This window comes from Lemur catta, chromosome 14 (assembly GCF_020740605.2).
Source record: "Lemur catta isolate mLemCat1 chromosome 14, mLemCat1.pri, whole genome shotgun sequence".
Lineage (NCBI taxonomy): Eukaryota > Metazoa > Chordata > Mammalia > Primates > Lemuridae > Lemur > Lemur catta.
Genome location: NC_059141.1, coordinates 64,355,611 through 64,370,227, shown reverse-complemented (window position 1 = coordinate 64,370,227; position 14,617 = coordinate 64,355,611). Strand labels below are relative to the sequence as shown.

General features: G+C 46.3%; 1 protein-coding gene across 1 annotated transcript in view; it reads right to left on the bottom strand.

Annotated features, from left to right (window-relative positions):
• The window catches only part of FRMPD2 (FERM and PDZ domain containing 2), a 100,748-nt gene that overhangs the window by 29,391 nt on the left and 56,740 nt on the right, over positions 1 to 14,617 (bottom strand). Inside the window, exons 16-18 of the mRNA XM_045568234.1 lie at positions 10,527 to 10,683; positions 4,265 to 4,475; positions 11 to 111 (exon numbers count right to left, since the gene is read on the bottom strand). Coding sequence (XP_045424190.1) covers positions 11 to 111; positions 4,265 to 4,475; positions 10,527 to 10,683 — 469 coding nt within the window. The remainder of the gene's footprint in view (positions 1 to 10; positions 112 to 4,264; positions 4,476 to 10,526; positions 10,684 to 14,617) is intronic.

Below are 14,617 nucleotides of genomic sequence, written 5' to 3'. Positions count from 1 at the left end.
AGGCTCATACCCGTGCACGGGCTCTGAACAGGTGGCTCAGAGAAAGGGTCGCAAGTCGTTGGCTTCTGGATCAAACAGGCAGTCTCCGGCCGCTCCCGGCCAGTGCAGGGGCTGCGGGGAAAGACAACAAGGTACAATAACGGGCCCCTAGGAGGGAACTTCTCGGCATTTCTGAGCATGGACGGCGGCCTGGCAAGGCAGCTCACGTCCCATCAGCCAGCAGATCCCCACACAGACCCCACGAAGGGCCGATCTGGGTACAGCCATGCACCAGGAAGGACGGCTTTAGAGCATTTCTGTCTCAGAGGGGACACTGCAGCCACCTGGGCTTCATACGATCCTCCCACTATCCTCCTTCGGGTAGGATATGTGGCCCTTCAAAACCTCCGTTTCGTCATCTATAAAACAAGAATAATATTCCCCTTCTCCGGGCTTGTGATGGCACCAAAACGAGTTGGTGCGTATAAAGCACCCACACTTCCAGTGGGCCCTGGTGCTTTGTCATTTCTCTTGCTTTCAGCTGAAGGCCCTGAGGCTGCACACCGTCACTTACCTGCTTTACCCTTGCCGGCCTCTGTGCCGGGCCAGGAACAGGAAGCACTCACGCAGGCATCCACCTAGCCTTGGCTGAAGGTGCAGCACTCTAGTAAACAAAGAATGTTCTAGGCCCTAGGAGAATGATGAATCAAGTGGGGACCCTGCCCCGCCCCAGGGTCAGCTCTGCACAGAGATAACCTACATTCAGAGACGAGCAAAGTAGAGAATGAGAAGAAAAGCTGCAAAGCTGTGGGTGCTCAGAGCCCTGGGAAAAGGCGGCCCTCAGCTGCAAGGACAGCCAAACACCTGAGCAGATTTCACTGCCCTTGGTCACCCAGGCTGTCCCCACCCTCAGTGAGGCCACACCTGCCCCACTGCTGCAGGTGGCTGGACCATGGCAGGGGATGCAGGCCTGGGCAGTTTCCCGTGGACACTCCCCTGTACCCCTGGAGCTGTGACACCAGGAGCTCTCAGCACAGAGCCTGCACTGCTCAGAGGGGCCGGAGCCAGCAAGGGAAGAACAGGCGTGACGGGGGAGAGGTTTGGTGGAGGGGCGGGATATGGCATGGAGCAGCTCCTAGGAGGTGAGGGATGGCGCCTCATTCTGCCTTTGCTCCTGTCTGTGCTGTGCAGTGCAGCGAGATCAACCCACGTCGACAGAGAACCCACTGGCAAGGCGCCAAGCATAGCAGGGTGTCAGGTGTGTGCCCCGCCCCCTGCCCCACCCAGCCTACTGCCGGATGTGGGGTAGAGGCCTTTCCTGCCTGGTAAAGCTGACCCAGGTCCCCAGGGAGAGGCACAGGCACAGTGCCGCGGGCTCAGGGGAAGCAGGAATCCCTGCAGCCCGGGAGGAGCTGAGAAGGCTGGGAGGACGAGGGGGCATTTGGGGTGGGCCTTTGGAGGAAACAAAGGGCTCTTCTGTGCCTGGGTTTCCACGGCCCATGCGATCTGGGCTGCGCATGCAGAAAAGCCAATTACCACCAGTCGTCAAAGGACGACTTGTGTATGATTCCACTCCTACGAGATCCCTAGAGTAGTCACATTCACAGACAGAAAGGACAGTGGTGCTGCAGGGACTGCAGGGAGGGGAACGGGGAGCTAGCGTTCACTGGGTGCAGAACTTCGGTTTGGGAAGATGAAACGAGTTCTGGGGACAGACCTTGGCGATGGCAGCACAACGTGAGGGGACTGCACGCCACTGAACGGGACACTTCAAAACGCTGCTCTTGGGAAGTTCAGTGTTTAATAACGCAGATGGATAAAAGCACGTGGGTGTCGGGGTAGGGGGGGCACGGGGGCTGCCCTAAACGAAGCCGTGGTGTGGAGGTGCCACCCCTTTGCCTGGGGCAGTCGGGAAGTCCTCAGAGAAGCAGTGCTGTGAAGCAGGTGGCCGGCTTCTAGGTGCGGGACGGGGGGCGGGAGTTGTACCTCAGGGGTGCTGAATAAACGACTGCTCACCACTGGCCCCAGCGCTGGGACCCCGCCTCCTCAGTGTCAGAGCCGGCCGGCCGGCCGCCGGCCCGTCCTGGCCTGGGCTGGTCACGTGCCCCAGGCCCACAGCGTGGCCCACTGTGTCCCACACAGAAGCGGCGCTGGCCCCTCTCTGCCAGCCTATGAGCACCATGCGGGGTAGGGGGGGGGACCGTGTCTGGCCTGCTCACCCTGAACCCTCAGCACCTAGCCCAGGGCTGGCACAGCACACAGTGAGCGCTCAGTTAATTTTTCAAGCACGACTAACGAGGCCTTTGCTCCTCTCCCTCTCACGGAGCCCAGACCCCACCCGTCAGTCAAGACCTGACGTCCGCCAGGCGCGGTGGCTCACGCCTGTAATTCCAGCACTTTGGGAGGCCAAGGGTGGAGGATCGCTTGCGGCCAGAAGCCCAGAGCCTAGTGTCATGTCCCCAAGCAGGCCTCCCTGGTCCCCTCGCGTGGGAATCCTCTCACCCTCAAGGGAGCCGTAACGCTGTCTGTTCCGCCTTCCACTCTTCCCCCGTGCAGCCCCCTGAGAGGGCTGTGCTCCTGCAGACCACGGGGAAGCACCAACACCAGGGCACTCGCCACAGGCCCGCCCACGGTCAGCGTTTTATAACACGCTTCATTCCTACAGCCACCCGGGGGTGGGTATTACTATAATCATCACTGGACGAATGAGGAAACTGAGGCACGAGCATGTTAAATAACTTGCTCAAGACCACACAGCACCAGCCGGCTGAGCAGGCGTTGGTGATGGGCTTCCGTGACCCCGGGATTGCCCCAGAACCCTGTCACGGAGGACTCTAGGTGGGCTCTGACACTCCCCGGTGGATCTGGGCCCTGGCTGCCCTCCACAGCCACTGTCATGACCCCTCCCCTGCACTGACGTCACTGCTTCCTGAGCTCACTGTCTGGCTCACTCCTTTTTCCTGGTATCACCTCCACAAATTCCACCTGTGCCCAACTTGTCTCAAGCTGTGCTTTTTTTTTTGTGGGAGTGGGGGGTGTCCTCCAGATGGCCAAGGACTAAAAAGGAAAGTTCTAAGGTTTCTATTTCACCCAAAGGTTACTAGTAACTTCTGAAGGGAGTTAATAAGGGTTGTGAAAGTTTGGCATTCATAAACTGAACCATTAGAGCAGGGCCAGAGTCTACGGGGGACTCCAATTCAGTGAGCATCACAACCCAACCATCGGCACCCAGGGGCCAGCACGTGAGTGAGATCATCCTGGACTCTCCAGACGAGCCCAGCACTGCTGAGTGCCATGACCCCAGTCAATGCCACATAAGCAGGAAAGTCCTCCAGCTGAGCCCTGCCTGAGTTGCTAACACACAAAATTGTGAAATGGAATAAAAAAAATTTTTCATTGTTTTAAACCACTGTGCTTTGGGGTAGTTTGTTACACAGCAATAAAGGCTCAAAACAGTTTTGCTTGGCCATCATTACGTTAGCAGTGGATAGTGATGCCCATTCGCATCAACAGAATTTGGGGCAATAATTTTCTAAGAACTATTTGGTATAGATATAGACATAAATTTCGGGTCGAATGAGTCATCCATACCCCCCTGCTGAAGCAGATGTATAACTCGTCCCAAAAAACAGCTCCTACAGCAACCTTCATTGGTCATGTGCTGCCTGTGAACCTGTGCTATTTATATAACGTGCAGTGTAAGTGTAACCCAAATTCTAAGCTATTTTTAATTATGAACCATTGTTTTATCATGTAAAGTTGCACTTATAAGTTCGTTATTTTCACATACAAATTTAAATTATGAGCAATCTATCAGTCAATAGAGAAGGCAGCGTAGTGTGGAGCTTAGGAGTCCAGGATCCAGGGACAGCTGCATGGGTTCAAATCCTAACCCCTCAGTTTCCTCTCCTGTAAAGTGAGGGGAGCAACAGAAATACTTCACAGAGTTGTGAGCATTCAGTTAGTTGATGTGGCTCATGATGAGGCTGAATAGGCTTATTGCAACTTGTTTATTTTGTGCTCCTCAATTTCATATTATCACCTAGTTCTTTCTCCACCAAAAGATGGGAGCAGCACAGTAGGAGGAACAAGATATTTGTCCTATAGTGTTTAGCATAGACTCAGCCTTCCACAAATCTTGGTGGAATTGGTTGACAGTTACCCAGTGAATGTATACTTTCCTTAGATGTCTAACATCCTTTAAACAACTTCATTAGGTACAGACTGCTCCAGAACGCCAAGCACATGGTGGTGTGGGCCCAGAGAACAAATGCATCAAACCCACCTGGCTCCCATGCTTTCTGCGGCAAGCTCCTTGCTGGCTTCCACGTGGAAGTTATCCAGCGATGTGCTCAGCGGGCCTCCTGCAGCGCCCTGCAGCCCGGGTGCAAACAACTCGTTTTCTGAGCACGACAATCTCTGCATCCAAGTGAGAGGCTTGCACTGGGCCTGGTGTGCGGGACTCAAATTGGCCATTTGCACAAACTTATGATGGTCTGAATTTGGGGAGAAAAAAAAATAAACACATACACAAGGATGGTGCTGGACCCACTGCTCCTGTGCTGGTGACACATCCCCAGCCCCAGGCTCTGCCCCTCTTTCTTTTCCTGCACTGGAAGGCCTGCTATTTTGCCTCTTGCCTTGCATCTGCCTGGGAATCCAGGTTCTCCTAATTAGCATTTGCTAATGAAAGAAACCTCAGAAACAGAAGAAGGAAGACAAGATGCTCTCCCTCCTCGTGTAGCTGACAGGACTCTTGGAGCCAAGGAGCCTGTTCTGGTGAGAGCAGGGACATCAGGCTCCAGCCGAGCCGCCTATAAATTTAGCTGCCCCATCCCCTTCTGCTTCCTGGCTTTACAGATCTGTCCTCCAAATGCTCTGGTAACAAACGGGTCTTCAAATCACCGGGCCTCCCAGGATTAGGCTCTGACCGGTGGAGTATAGTCTTTAATCTCTGTACAGCTTAGTTTGCCCTGGCAGTAATATTTAATGTAAGATCCTATTTCCTGAAATATAACTGTATATCAGATGTTTCGAGCCCCCAGCTTCGACACGACCGTTTCTCCCCTCATGCAGAAAGGTTTAATAAATGACTCTGATGAAGTCCTGAACTTGAGGCCATGGATGTGAGTTACTCCCCACTTCACTATTCATATTGTTCATTTAAAAAACTGAGACTCAATACATAGATCCTCTAAGTTAATGAGGCTTTACACAAAGACAAGTTAGTATTCTGAAAAAGGAAAATGATGACTATATTCTGGCCATCTGCTCCTTGCTAAAACCAAAAAGGAAAGAATGGTCAGACACATGGTGATTGTGTGGCTCTAGTTTTCTCAGTGTGTGTGTGTGTGTGTGTGTGTGTGTGTGTGCGCGTGTGCACACGTGCACATGCATGTGTGTGTTGAAGTGCCTCCACTTCAAGGGTGTCTGTGGGCATTTGTTTCTTCAAGCAGAACCCATCTCTTTCCTACAGTGGTGTCTGATTCATTGCCGGGGCTGTGCCCACCGAAAAAGCTAGCCTTTAAAAAATACTTTTTGAGAATTTTCAGCGTGCAGGAGGCATTATGGTACTATCACTCACATACAGTAGGCAAGAAAGAATGGAGGAATATAAGGAACTGCAATATGACTGTGGCTTTTGCACACATTGCACAGTATCTTACCGTAAAGCTTGGGCTTATTCAAAAACAGCAACAGCAGTAACGTCAACACCAACAACTAGTATTTACTGAGTGCTCACCACGTGCCAGGCACAGCAGGAGGCACATTGTCTACCTCATCTCATTTAATCCTCACAATAACCCTACAGGGTAGATATAATTGCACCCGTTTTACAGATGAGGAAACGTGTGGCTAAGAGAGTTGATAATTTGCTCGTGGTCCCAAGGCTAGTAAGTGGCAGAGCAGAACTCATACAAACCGCTGACTCCACAGGCCACGCTGGAAAACAGGGGTGCCAAGGGCAAAAAGACAAAGACAGCAGCAGAGGAGACTCATCTGAGAATGACCAGGTTTCTGTCCACCAGGGCCCAAAGGTATAGTGACCTTAGACAAAATCATGATGGAAATTAATACCCACAGGGAGATATTATAGGCAGAGACAGTAGAGCAGGATCTCAGGCAGAGAGGTGAACAGGTTTGCAGCAAGACTGTACCGAGACTGGGGTCGCAGGAAGGCGCTGTCCCTTAGGGGCAGGGGACTTACAGAAGGCAGCAGAGGAGTGAGAGCCCCAGGGGTCTGCAGGAAGCTGGAGAGCATCAGGGGACTGAGGAGGAAGCTCAGTTGATAGGACAGGGGCCTCACAGGGAGGTCAGGAAATGAGGCCCCAGACGTCAAGCACTTGGGGTCACAGACGCAGCATGCAGCAGCAGGCTGGTGGGCGGGGGCAGTGCTGGTGTCATTACTAGCCCTCAGCTTCACGGGATTGATTGGGTGGGCAAACAGTGGAGGAGGGGAAGGTGGAAGAGCCAAGAGTTGACAGCCTTTCAAGAATGGAAGAAAGGGCTGCCAGGAATGTCCCAAAGCACTGACAAACCAAGGAGAGTGGATGGGTCCTGTCCCCTAGCCATGGGTGACTCATAGCATAACAGTGGCACCAGGGAAATAGCTGACAAATGTCTAAATCCATCTGAAGGTCAAGGGCTGAAGTCCAGCTCAGTTACAGTGTTTTGGGGCACAGGGTAGAAGCATCCTGGAGCCCCCAGGCCACCCGCGGGAAAGGGCTGAGCCTCACTCTGCTGGGCTGACAGATCCTGCCTGATTTAGTCCTGAAATTATGCACTTGTAAAAGCTCAGTGATTTTTCTTCCTCCCCAGGGAGCCAAATATAACTATAAAGTAATATGTTTGTTGAGACAATTCACAGAAGAATGACTAAGAAACATTTGGAAATTGTTTAACTTCTCAACAACCAAAGAACTGCAAAATAAAGCAACAGTGAGAAATCATTTTTACCTATCAAATGAACAAAGATAAACATGGTTATATCTATGCCAGGAAGAGTGCATGACACATACAGGGTGATACAGGGCACGAAAGTGGCATTTGGGGAGACAGCAACAGCCTTAAAAATGCCCTGGCTCTTGTACGCTACGATGACACTTCTGAGTTCTAGCTTAAAGAACTGACACAAGATACAGAAAAATATTACTTCCAATGATGTTTATAGCAATATTATTTGTTGAAAAGCAAACTAAATATTTAAAAGGGGGAAGGGTTAAATAAAAGATGGTATTTCCACACAAATCACCCATCCATTCATCCCAAGAGCATGTACTGACCGCTCCCCACTTGCCACACCTCTGCTCCGTGCTGCAGCTGTAACGGCAGCCCCTGCCCTGACAGAGCTCCCAGCCTACTACAGACTGGAGGCACTCGTCCCCACAGATAAAAGTGCCAGAATATTACAGGGACAAGGCAGAGGTCTGCACAGAAGAGGGAGTGGTCAACTCCATCTGGGGCAGCCAACCAGAAAGCCTTCAACAAGGAGGTTGTCCCTAAAACATATTCATAGAGAATCAGGCTTATCTTGGTAGTCGGAGCCTGGCGGGGGTTAGGAACCTCGTTCAGGCAGAGGCCATGCTGAGCCCAAAGGCCCTGGAATCCGAGCCTTCCTGGTGTGTTGAGCAGCCTGCAGTGCGGCTGGACAGCAGAGGGAAGGAGTCAGGAGTCGGGGCAAGAAGTCAGTCAGGGTTGGGGCCAGATTGGCCAGAGTCTGATGTGCCATCCTAAGAAGTTTGGGCTTGTCCCCGCAGGCAGCAGAGAGCCACTGACAAGTTTTCAGTATGGAAGAACATAATTGGATTTGTCCTTTCAAAAGGTCACCCTGACGGCTGAGAGAAGGATGGTGAAGGGGACATGAGTCCAAGCAGGAAGCCCATTTGAGAGTGTTTGGTGAGAGGCGGGGTGGGAAGAGAGGGTGCAGGTCCAGACCCTCCCTGTTTTCTGCAGGGAGAGTGGGTGGTCCCAGTTGAACAAGACGAAAATCGAGTCTTGGAGGGAGTTGCGTGGGGGGAAGCGATCAACCGTGGATGCGCTGAGCTTGGGGACTGCGTGGGGCCCTCAGGTGGTGTTGCATGCAACCACTGACAGTGGGGTCTGCAGAGAGAGTTTCTCATATGAAAATATTTTTAACTTTTTATAAATTTATATTTATTTATTTATTTATTTAGACACAGGGTCTTGCTCTGTTGGCCAGGCTAGAGTGAAGACACTTTTTTTAAGGCAAGGAAAAATTGTCTAAACTAATCCTTTTAATGCGAATAAATGTTAGGTTCCTAAAAACTGCTAAGATGGTAGAATTTGTGGTTTGAGGAAACAGTCTATTATTAGCAAAATAGTCCTAGAAGGACTAATTTCACAAGTGAGCTCATGGAGTCTTTATAAATATCTTACAGTCACTGATATCCTGGCAATAAAATATTGATGGTGTTTCATACACTGTTCTCAGCAGTAGCAGGTAAGTCAGATATAATTATTTAATAATTTACATTTGTCATCTCCAGCTCCTTGGAAATACGTACCCTGAAACCACCACCGTGTGGTTTCAATGAAATGTTTATATGTGTATTTGGTTCTGCTGCAAATAATATGCTACCTTTACTTTCTGGGTTTGGGTTTGAATCTGAAAGCTCAACAGTTTTGTTTCCCAGTTGATCCTGACTCCCGGACCAGTGCCCAGGGCCAGTGGCGCAGCTCCCGCAGGAATCGGCTAGCACTGAACAAAACCCCCACGGGCGGGAGCCGCTGTCACCACTCTCACACTGAGCGCGGACCGCCGGAGGTCGCGCTGGAAATACCACACACACTGTCCCACTGGAGCGCAACACAAACCCACGAGATGGCCTGTGTGTTCGAAAGAGCACACTAAGGCTCAGAAAGGGGAAGTGAGTTGCCCAAAGTCACGGGGCTAGTAAGTGGCACTCCCCTAGTCTATGGGACTCCATGGGCCACGTTCCAAGTCAGTACTGCTCAAACTTTATGTGCATCCAGATCACCTGGGTTCTTTTTAAAAAGCAGATTCCTATTTCATAGGACTGGAGTGGGGCCTGAGAGCCTCCATCCTCAGCAAGCTCTCAGGTGATGTGCATGCGGCAGGTCTAGGGACCACGCTCTGAATATGAAGGGTGAAAACCACCATAGTATATTGTTCCCTTTTGTCACCGAAAAAGAAAGAGTGCTTAGACATCAAGAGCACCTGCAGAAAAGCCAGCACTCGGAGCCAAGTCTCTCTAGCACTCAAGCCCATGCTCTGGCTAATTATGCAAGGCCACAGTGCAGGGCCCCGAGAGCCGCAGGTTCAAATCCGAGCCCCACCACCTAGCAGCTGGCACAGTACTGAACTTCTCCAAGTATCAGTTTGCGCCTCCCGGTACTGCTGGCTCCTGCCTCATGGGGCTGCTTGACGACTATAATTTGAGAAAACAGTATATTATGAGCGTAAACAAGATAATTCATGTAAGCATTTAGCATAATGCCAGGGAAATGTAGCAATAACAACAGTAAACAGCTCCATAGCACTTCCTAAATGCTCAGTAAATAGTAACTAGTCTAGTGTGATGTGTGGCCATATTTTAACCAATAGTCTCTTTCTTAATTACATCAATAATACATGTTCATTGTTGAAAGTGTAATAAATACTGAAAAATATAAAACAGAGGAAATGATCATGCCTGCATACCTAACTCACAAAAGTAACAAATAATGTAATATTTTGGGGCAGTTCATTTCTGCATTCTTCCTTTCTTGTTTTATAACATGTTAATATTAACCAAATTAGTATCATGTGTCTATGCCTGTGCTGGCCAATACACTAGGCAAACATGGTCATTTAAATTTAAATATAAAGTAGTGAAAATTAAATAACATTAACGATTTAATTCCTCAGTTCTTCTTGCCACCTTTCAAGTGCTCAAAAGGTACATGTTAGTAGCGACTCCCATGTTAACAGTACAGACATTTCTGTCATTGAAGAAAGCCCATCAGACAGTGCTAGACACGGTCCCATCACTTGCTTTTCCTCCCTTGGCACTGTATCATGTACAGTTTCACACAGCATCACTCTCCCAAGTCTGATTTTACTGTCTAAATTATACAGATGTGCTGTGGTTCATTTAACTGGTCTTCTATTTTTGGATACTTAGATTGTTTCCAAATGGTCCCTTTATAAACGATGCCCAGTGGACATCCAGGGACATCAATTTTTGTGTACTTCTCTGTTGATTACCTTAGGGTCAATTTCTATCTACAAGTAAAATTATGTGGCCAAGAGGACATGAACTATTTTTAAGGTTTTTGATATATATTCCTAATTTCACTCAGAAAAGACTGTACTACATCAATTTTCCCTCCTAGTGTTATTTATTTTAGCACTTGCAGATCTGAGAAAATAAAATCTTATTTCATTTGTGTTGTCATTTCTGTTGTTATTGGGGAGATTTACAACTTTTTAGAGGTTTCTGGATGAATCGTATCTATGTATACAAATTATTTTATGAGAGAACAAACTTGCCAAAGTGTATGTTGAGAATATAGCATCTACTCACCCGTTAAAACTTGGGGAGGCCGCCCAGAGCCCGTCTGTGCGTTAAACCCGTGCTGGGCAGAGCAGAGGCCCAGTAAGTATTTACAGGTCTTGACTGAATCGGTGACAAACGTGTGCTTTTTCCCAGTGACGCTGCTTGTGATGGTGAACTTTCTTTGCTGAAGGAAGCAAACACAGATTGAGCACACTGACAATCCTCACCCGTCCACTGAAGCGCAACTGGCCAGAGAGCAATGAAACGCTCAGTCCCTCAGGTCAATGTCCTGAGTACCCGCAGTGGCAGATGCTGTCTGACTATGGCCCAGTGTTTTCCTTAGATTAGAGAAAATCCCTCTTTTTATTTTTTCCTTCATTCATAAATCAAATGTTTATCAGGCAATTGCTATTTGTCAAAGAACGGGTTGGGTGAAAAGAATAGGAATTGAGTCAGGTACATCGGCCTCAGCAAGGAGAGACTATAACCCTCAGTGTGCATTATGAAAAGGCCACAAAGTATTCCTCTTGTTTTATGACATAAATTCAAAGATGTTATAACAAAAATCTTAGCTATTAGGGTATAGAAAAGATAAAAGTACTTGTGTGTGTCCTAATATTTCTGGCTACTATATGCCAGGTTCTGTTCTAAGTGCTTTGTAAGTATAAACTCATTTCATCTTCATAGCTACTGAGTGGGGGAAGTTCTGTCATTGTCCTTAATCTACAGATGAGGAAACAGAATAGTCCTCATAATGCCATGGGAATTGAGGTCACACCACCAAGAAATGCTTCCCTACATGACCCCTTCAAGGCCCACATACAAAGTGACAGCACTTGCCCAGCCCACTGTGCTAAACTGGGGAGGATTATCTACCTGGGGCTGTCTGTATGCAGCTTTGTGGGAAAAAAGTCATAACTTACTGCGATATATAATTCTCATAAGAACAATAAAATACAAAGTAATAGAGGTTATATTAAATACAAATTTATATATAACTTCCAAATAAAATCTCTATTCTAGCTATTCTATATATTTTAATAAGAACATCGAGCTTGCTCCTATAAAGGTAACATCATAAAAACAGGCTGTGTGCCTGAAAGTGCTCCTTGAAACTCCTGATCCCCTGTAAGACTGATCCCTTAATTCCTCATAGTCACCATTGCTAAGAAACTCCATTCACACAAGTCCAATATCAACAAACGGCAGATAACTATTCATTGCTTTTCCTCTGAGAGATTCCTTTTTACTGTTAACCTAATTTTAGATAATTTGATCATTCTCTAAATACTCCTGTTATTGACAAATGTAGTGCTCGGCCTTTTTGTGCTAATGTAAATGGATTCTGAATCCAACTGAACTGTGCCACATCTCGTATTGCTTAAAATAATGTACTTTCTCAAGCATTCATAGCTGCTATTCTACTGGTCGTCATAATCCAATCGACTGTTTCATCCACACTTTTCCAAAGTTGAGTATTTGCTTGAAATCCATATACTTTGTCAGTGCACACTGGCATGCTTTTATACAGTCCCGACAATTTCATGTAAGCTTATTAGGGTATTACAATTTTTTAGATAAATAAGTCATTTTTTTAACCTAATAACCATTCTTTAACAAATCTGAAAAGGGAGAATCATTTACACATGGCACAAGCACACACACACATATGCACACACACCAAAGTTTCTCTTAGCTTATAAGCTCTCAACAAAGCTCTCCTTCTGGATGTCAGTGCTCTAAGGTGCTGAACGCCACGGAGAGTAGAATACCAATCCCATTTCTTGACATAAAGCTGGAAACAGTCTTCGCTGTAGTGGTTTGGATTTTTTTTCCATTTATCACCATTTTAATAACATCATTTAATGGGAAATTCATACCCACAGGCACACTTTCACATAGGTAAGTCCAGCCTCAGGGCTTCCAGCACCAACATGAACACCTTTCCTTACACACTTACGATTGCAGCAGGAACACAGGAGTTGCTTCTCGAACATCGGGTTCGTCAAAGCATCACTGTGCCGTATTTCATCTCTACGAGTTTTATTGTCGTTGCTGTCTGTTCACCTTCTTGTTTGTTTTTATATGTCTTTGCAAAAGGTTAATATTCTTCCAGGAAGCCAGTAAGGCGAGAGCCCCAGGCTCACGTGGGTGGGCCCTTGCTTGGGAGGGGCCCTGGCAATGTGACCGCATGTTCTCATGAAATGTGGAAAGGAAGGTGCTTTCACCACAATCAGTTAAGACCACAGATGCTTCTTTCCACTCCCCTCACACCAGGGCTGCTGGGTGATGTGGGAGCCGGTCCCTCTAAGGAGAAGTTGACATGGGGCCATAGTTAGTTCAGATGATTGATTTATGTGGTTTGCAGTCTCTTCTGCCATAGTTACTTTGTTGACAGCCATCCCAGACTACTCCTTGCATTTCATCCCAGACTACTCCTTGCACTGGGCCAACTCACCCAAAGTCCCAGCACAAAGGTTCAAGGCCAGGCCATGTGAAACTGACCATGCCCTGCAATACCCAGCACCTCAAGGAAGTTTGAAATGCACAGAGCCAGTAGCCAGTCTGTGGGAAATATTTGCAATCATCAGAAACAAAAAACTATCATTTGGTTCTCCAAAACACCTCATCAAGTGAAGTTCTGCCCTATCAGGGATATACTGTTTAATTGTATATGTTGCTTATCAACATACCACATGGTATTTTTCTTTTTTTGATGAGAATCACATGAAATAGAATTTGTTGGATTTCCTGCATTTGTAGCAAAGAACCTTGTAGCAGCACTACAAAGAGCAAATATGTCTTTGTTCAAAGCTGCATGTTTTATGCATCCTATCAATACTATTAATAAAAAAAAATTTCAATCAGCCATGCTAGAAGAAAAACTATATTTCTATTCTCTCTAGAGAAAATGATATTACAAAAGTGTCATTATATGGAAAAATAATCAAAGAGTAAGCCACCAATAATTTGAAAGTAAAAAAGTATTATAGACTTTGTCAGGGAGTTTATAAAATATTATTTTCTGGCTTTTGTGATATTTGCAGTATTTGTTCAACTTTTAAAAACTCCTAAGTTTTTGTGACATCTTTTCTCATTCTCAACAAATAACCCTTTCATATGCTAGTTTGTATTCTTTTTCTTAAAGAGGATCCTACATAGCCTGTATCTGTCTCTGCTTCCATGTATTTCTCTTCAGAGATTTAACTAACTAGTGGTAATAACCAAGAATAGTTACTAACATGGCTAGGTTCATTCTTCTAGAAGGAACACTTTTTTGATTGAATAATTCAACATATCTATGAATCATCTTCTTTGAAAATGGCACTTTCTCTAATTCCTTTGCTACCTCCCTGCAAGCTGGCAGGATGAACGATCTGGGATTGAGGCGTTTTGGCTTCAGCTATTAATAAAACAAAATTAAAACCAGCTTCCTGAGCTAATTATCCTCTTGCTCACAGTTCCCCATTTTGTGCTTGTAGAAGCATAAAGACTTCAAGTCATTTTCTGTGTAAGACGCTTGGTTTGCGGCAAGCAGCTGGTGACATTAGTCCAGATGACTTCTTCGCAAAAATAAGCCGTTCAGGGCAAGGACGAGGATGACCGTCAGGGAATGGAAATCCTGTGCGCACAGCTACTCAGTTTGACTTGTGACCCTGATGAATTCCCAGCTTTAATCATGAAATTAGTCAATTCATTTAATCAAGAAATCCCCTGGCAGTGGGGAAAATAAAGATCTGTAAAAATTAAACCAATTTATATAGAAAGTACTTACTTAAGCGGACTATTGAACTTCATGGCTTCAAAAAATATAATTTTTCAAAATTACTTTTTAGGTTATTTTACAAGTTGTTTTAAAACAAATTACTTTGAAAGTTGTGAATAATTAAACATGCAGTAAATAAGAAATAATATAACAATATTGAATTAAATAGTTAAAATTCTTCAAATAATCTTTCAATTGAATTAAAGTAATTCAAGTAATTAAAATTCTGAAAAATTCACAAATGCAAATATTGTTTTCTAATCTGTCATGGGATTAGAATAAAAATAAGTAAATAAATATTGCTGTCATTTAAGTTTGGTCAAAATTATTTGGGAAAAAGCCAGTTTTCTGA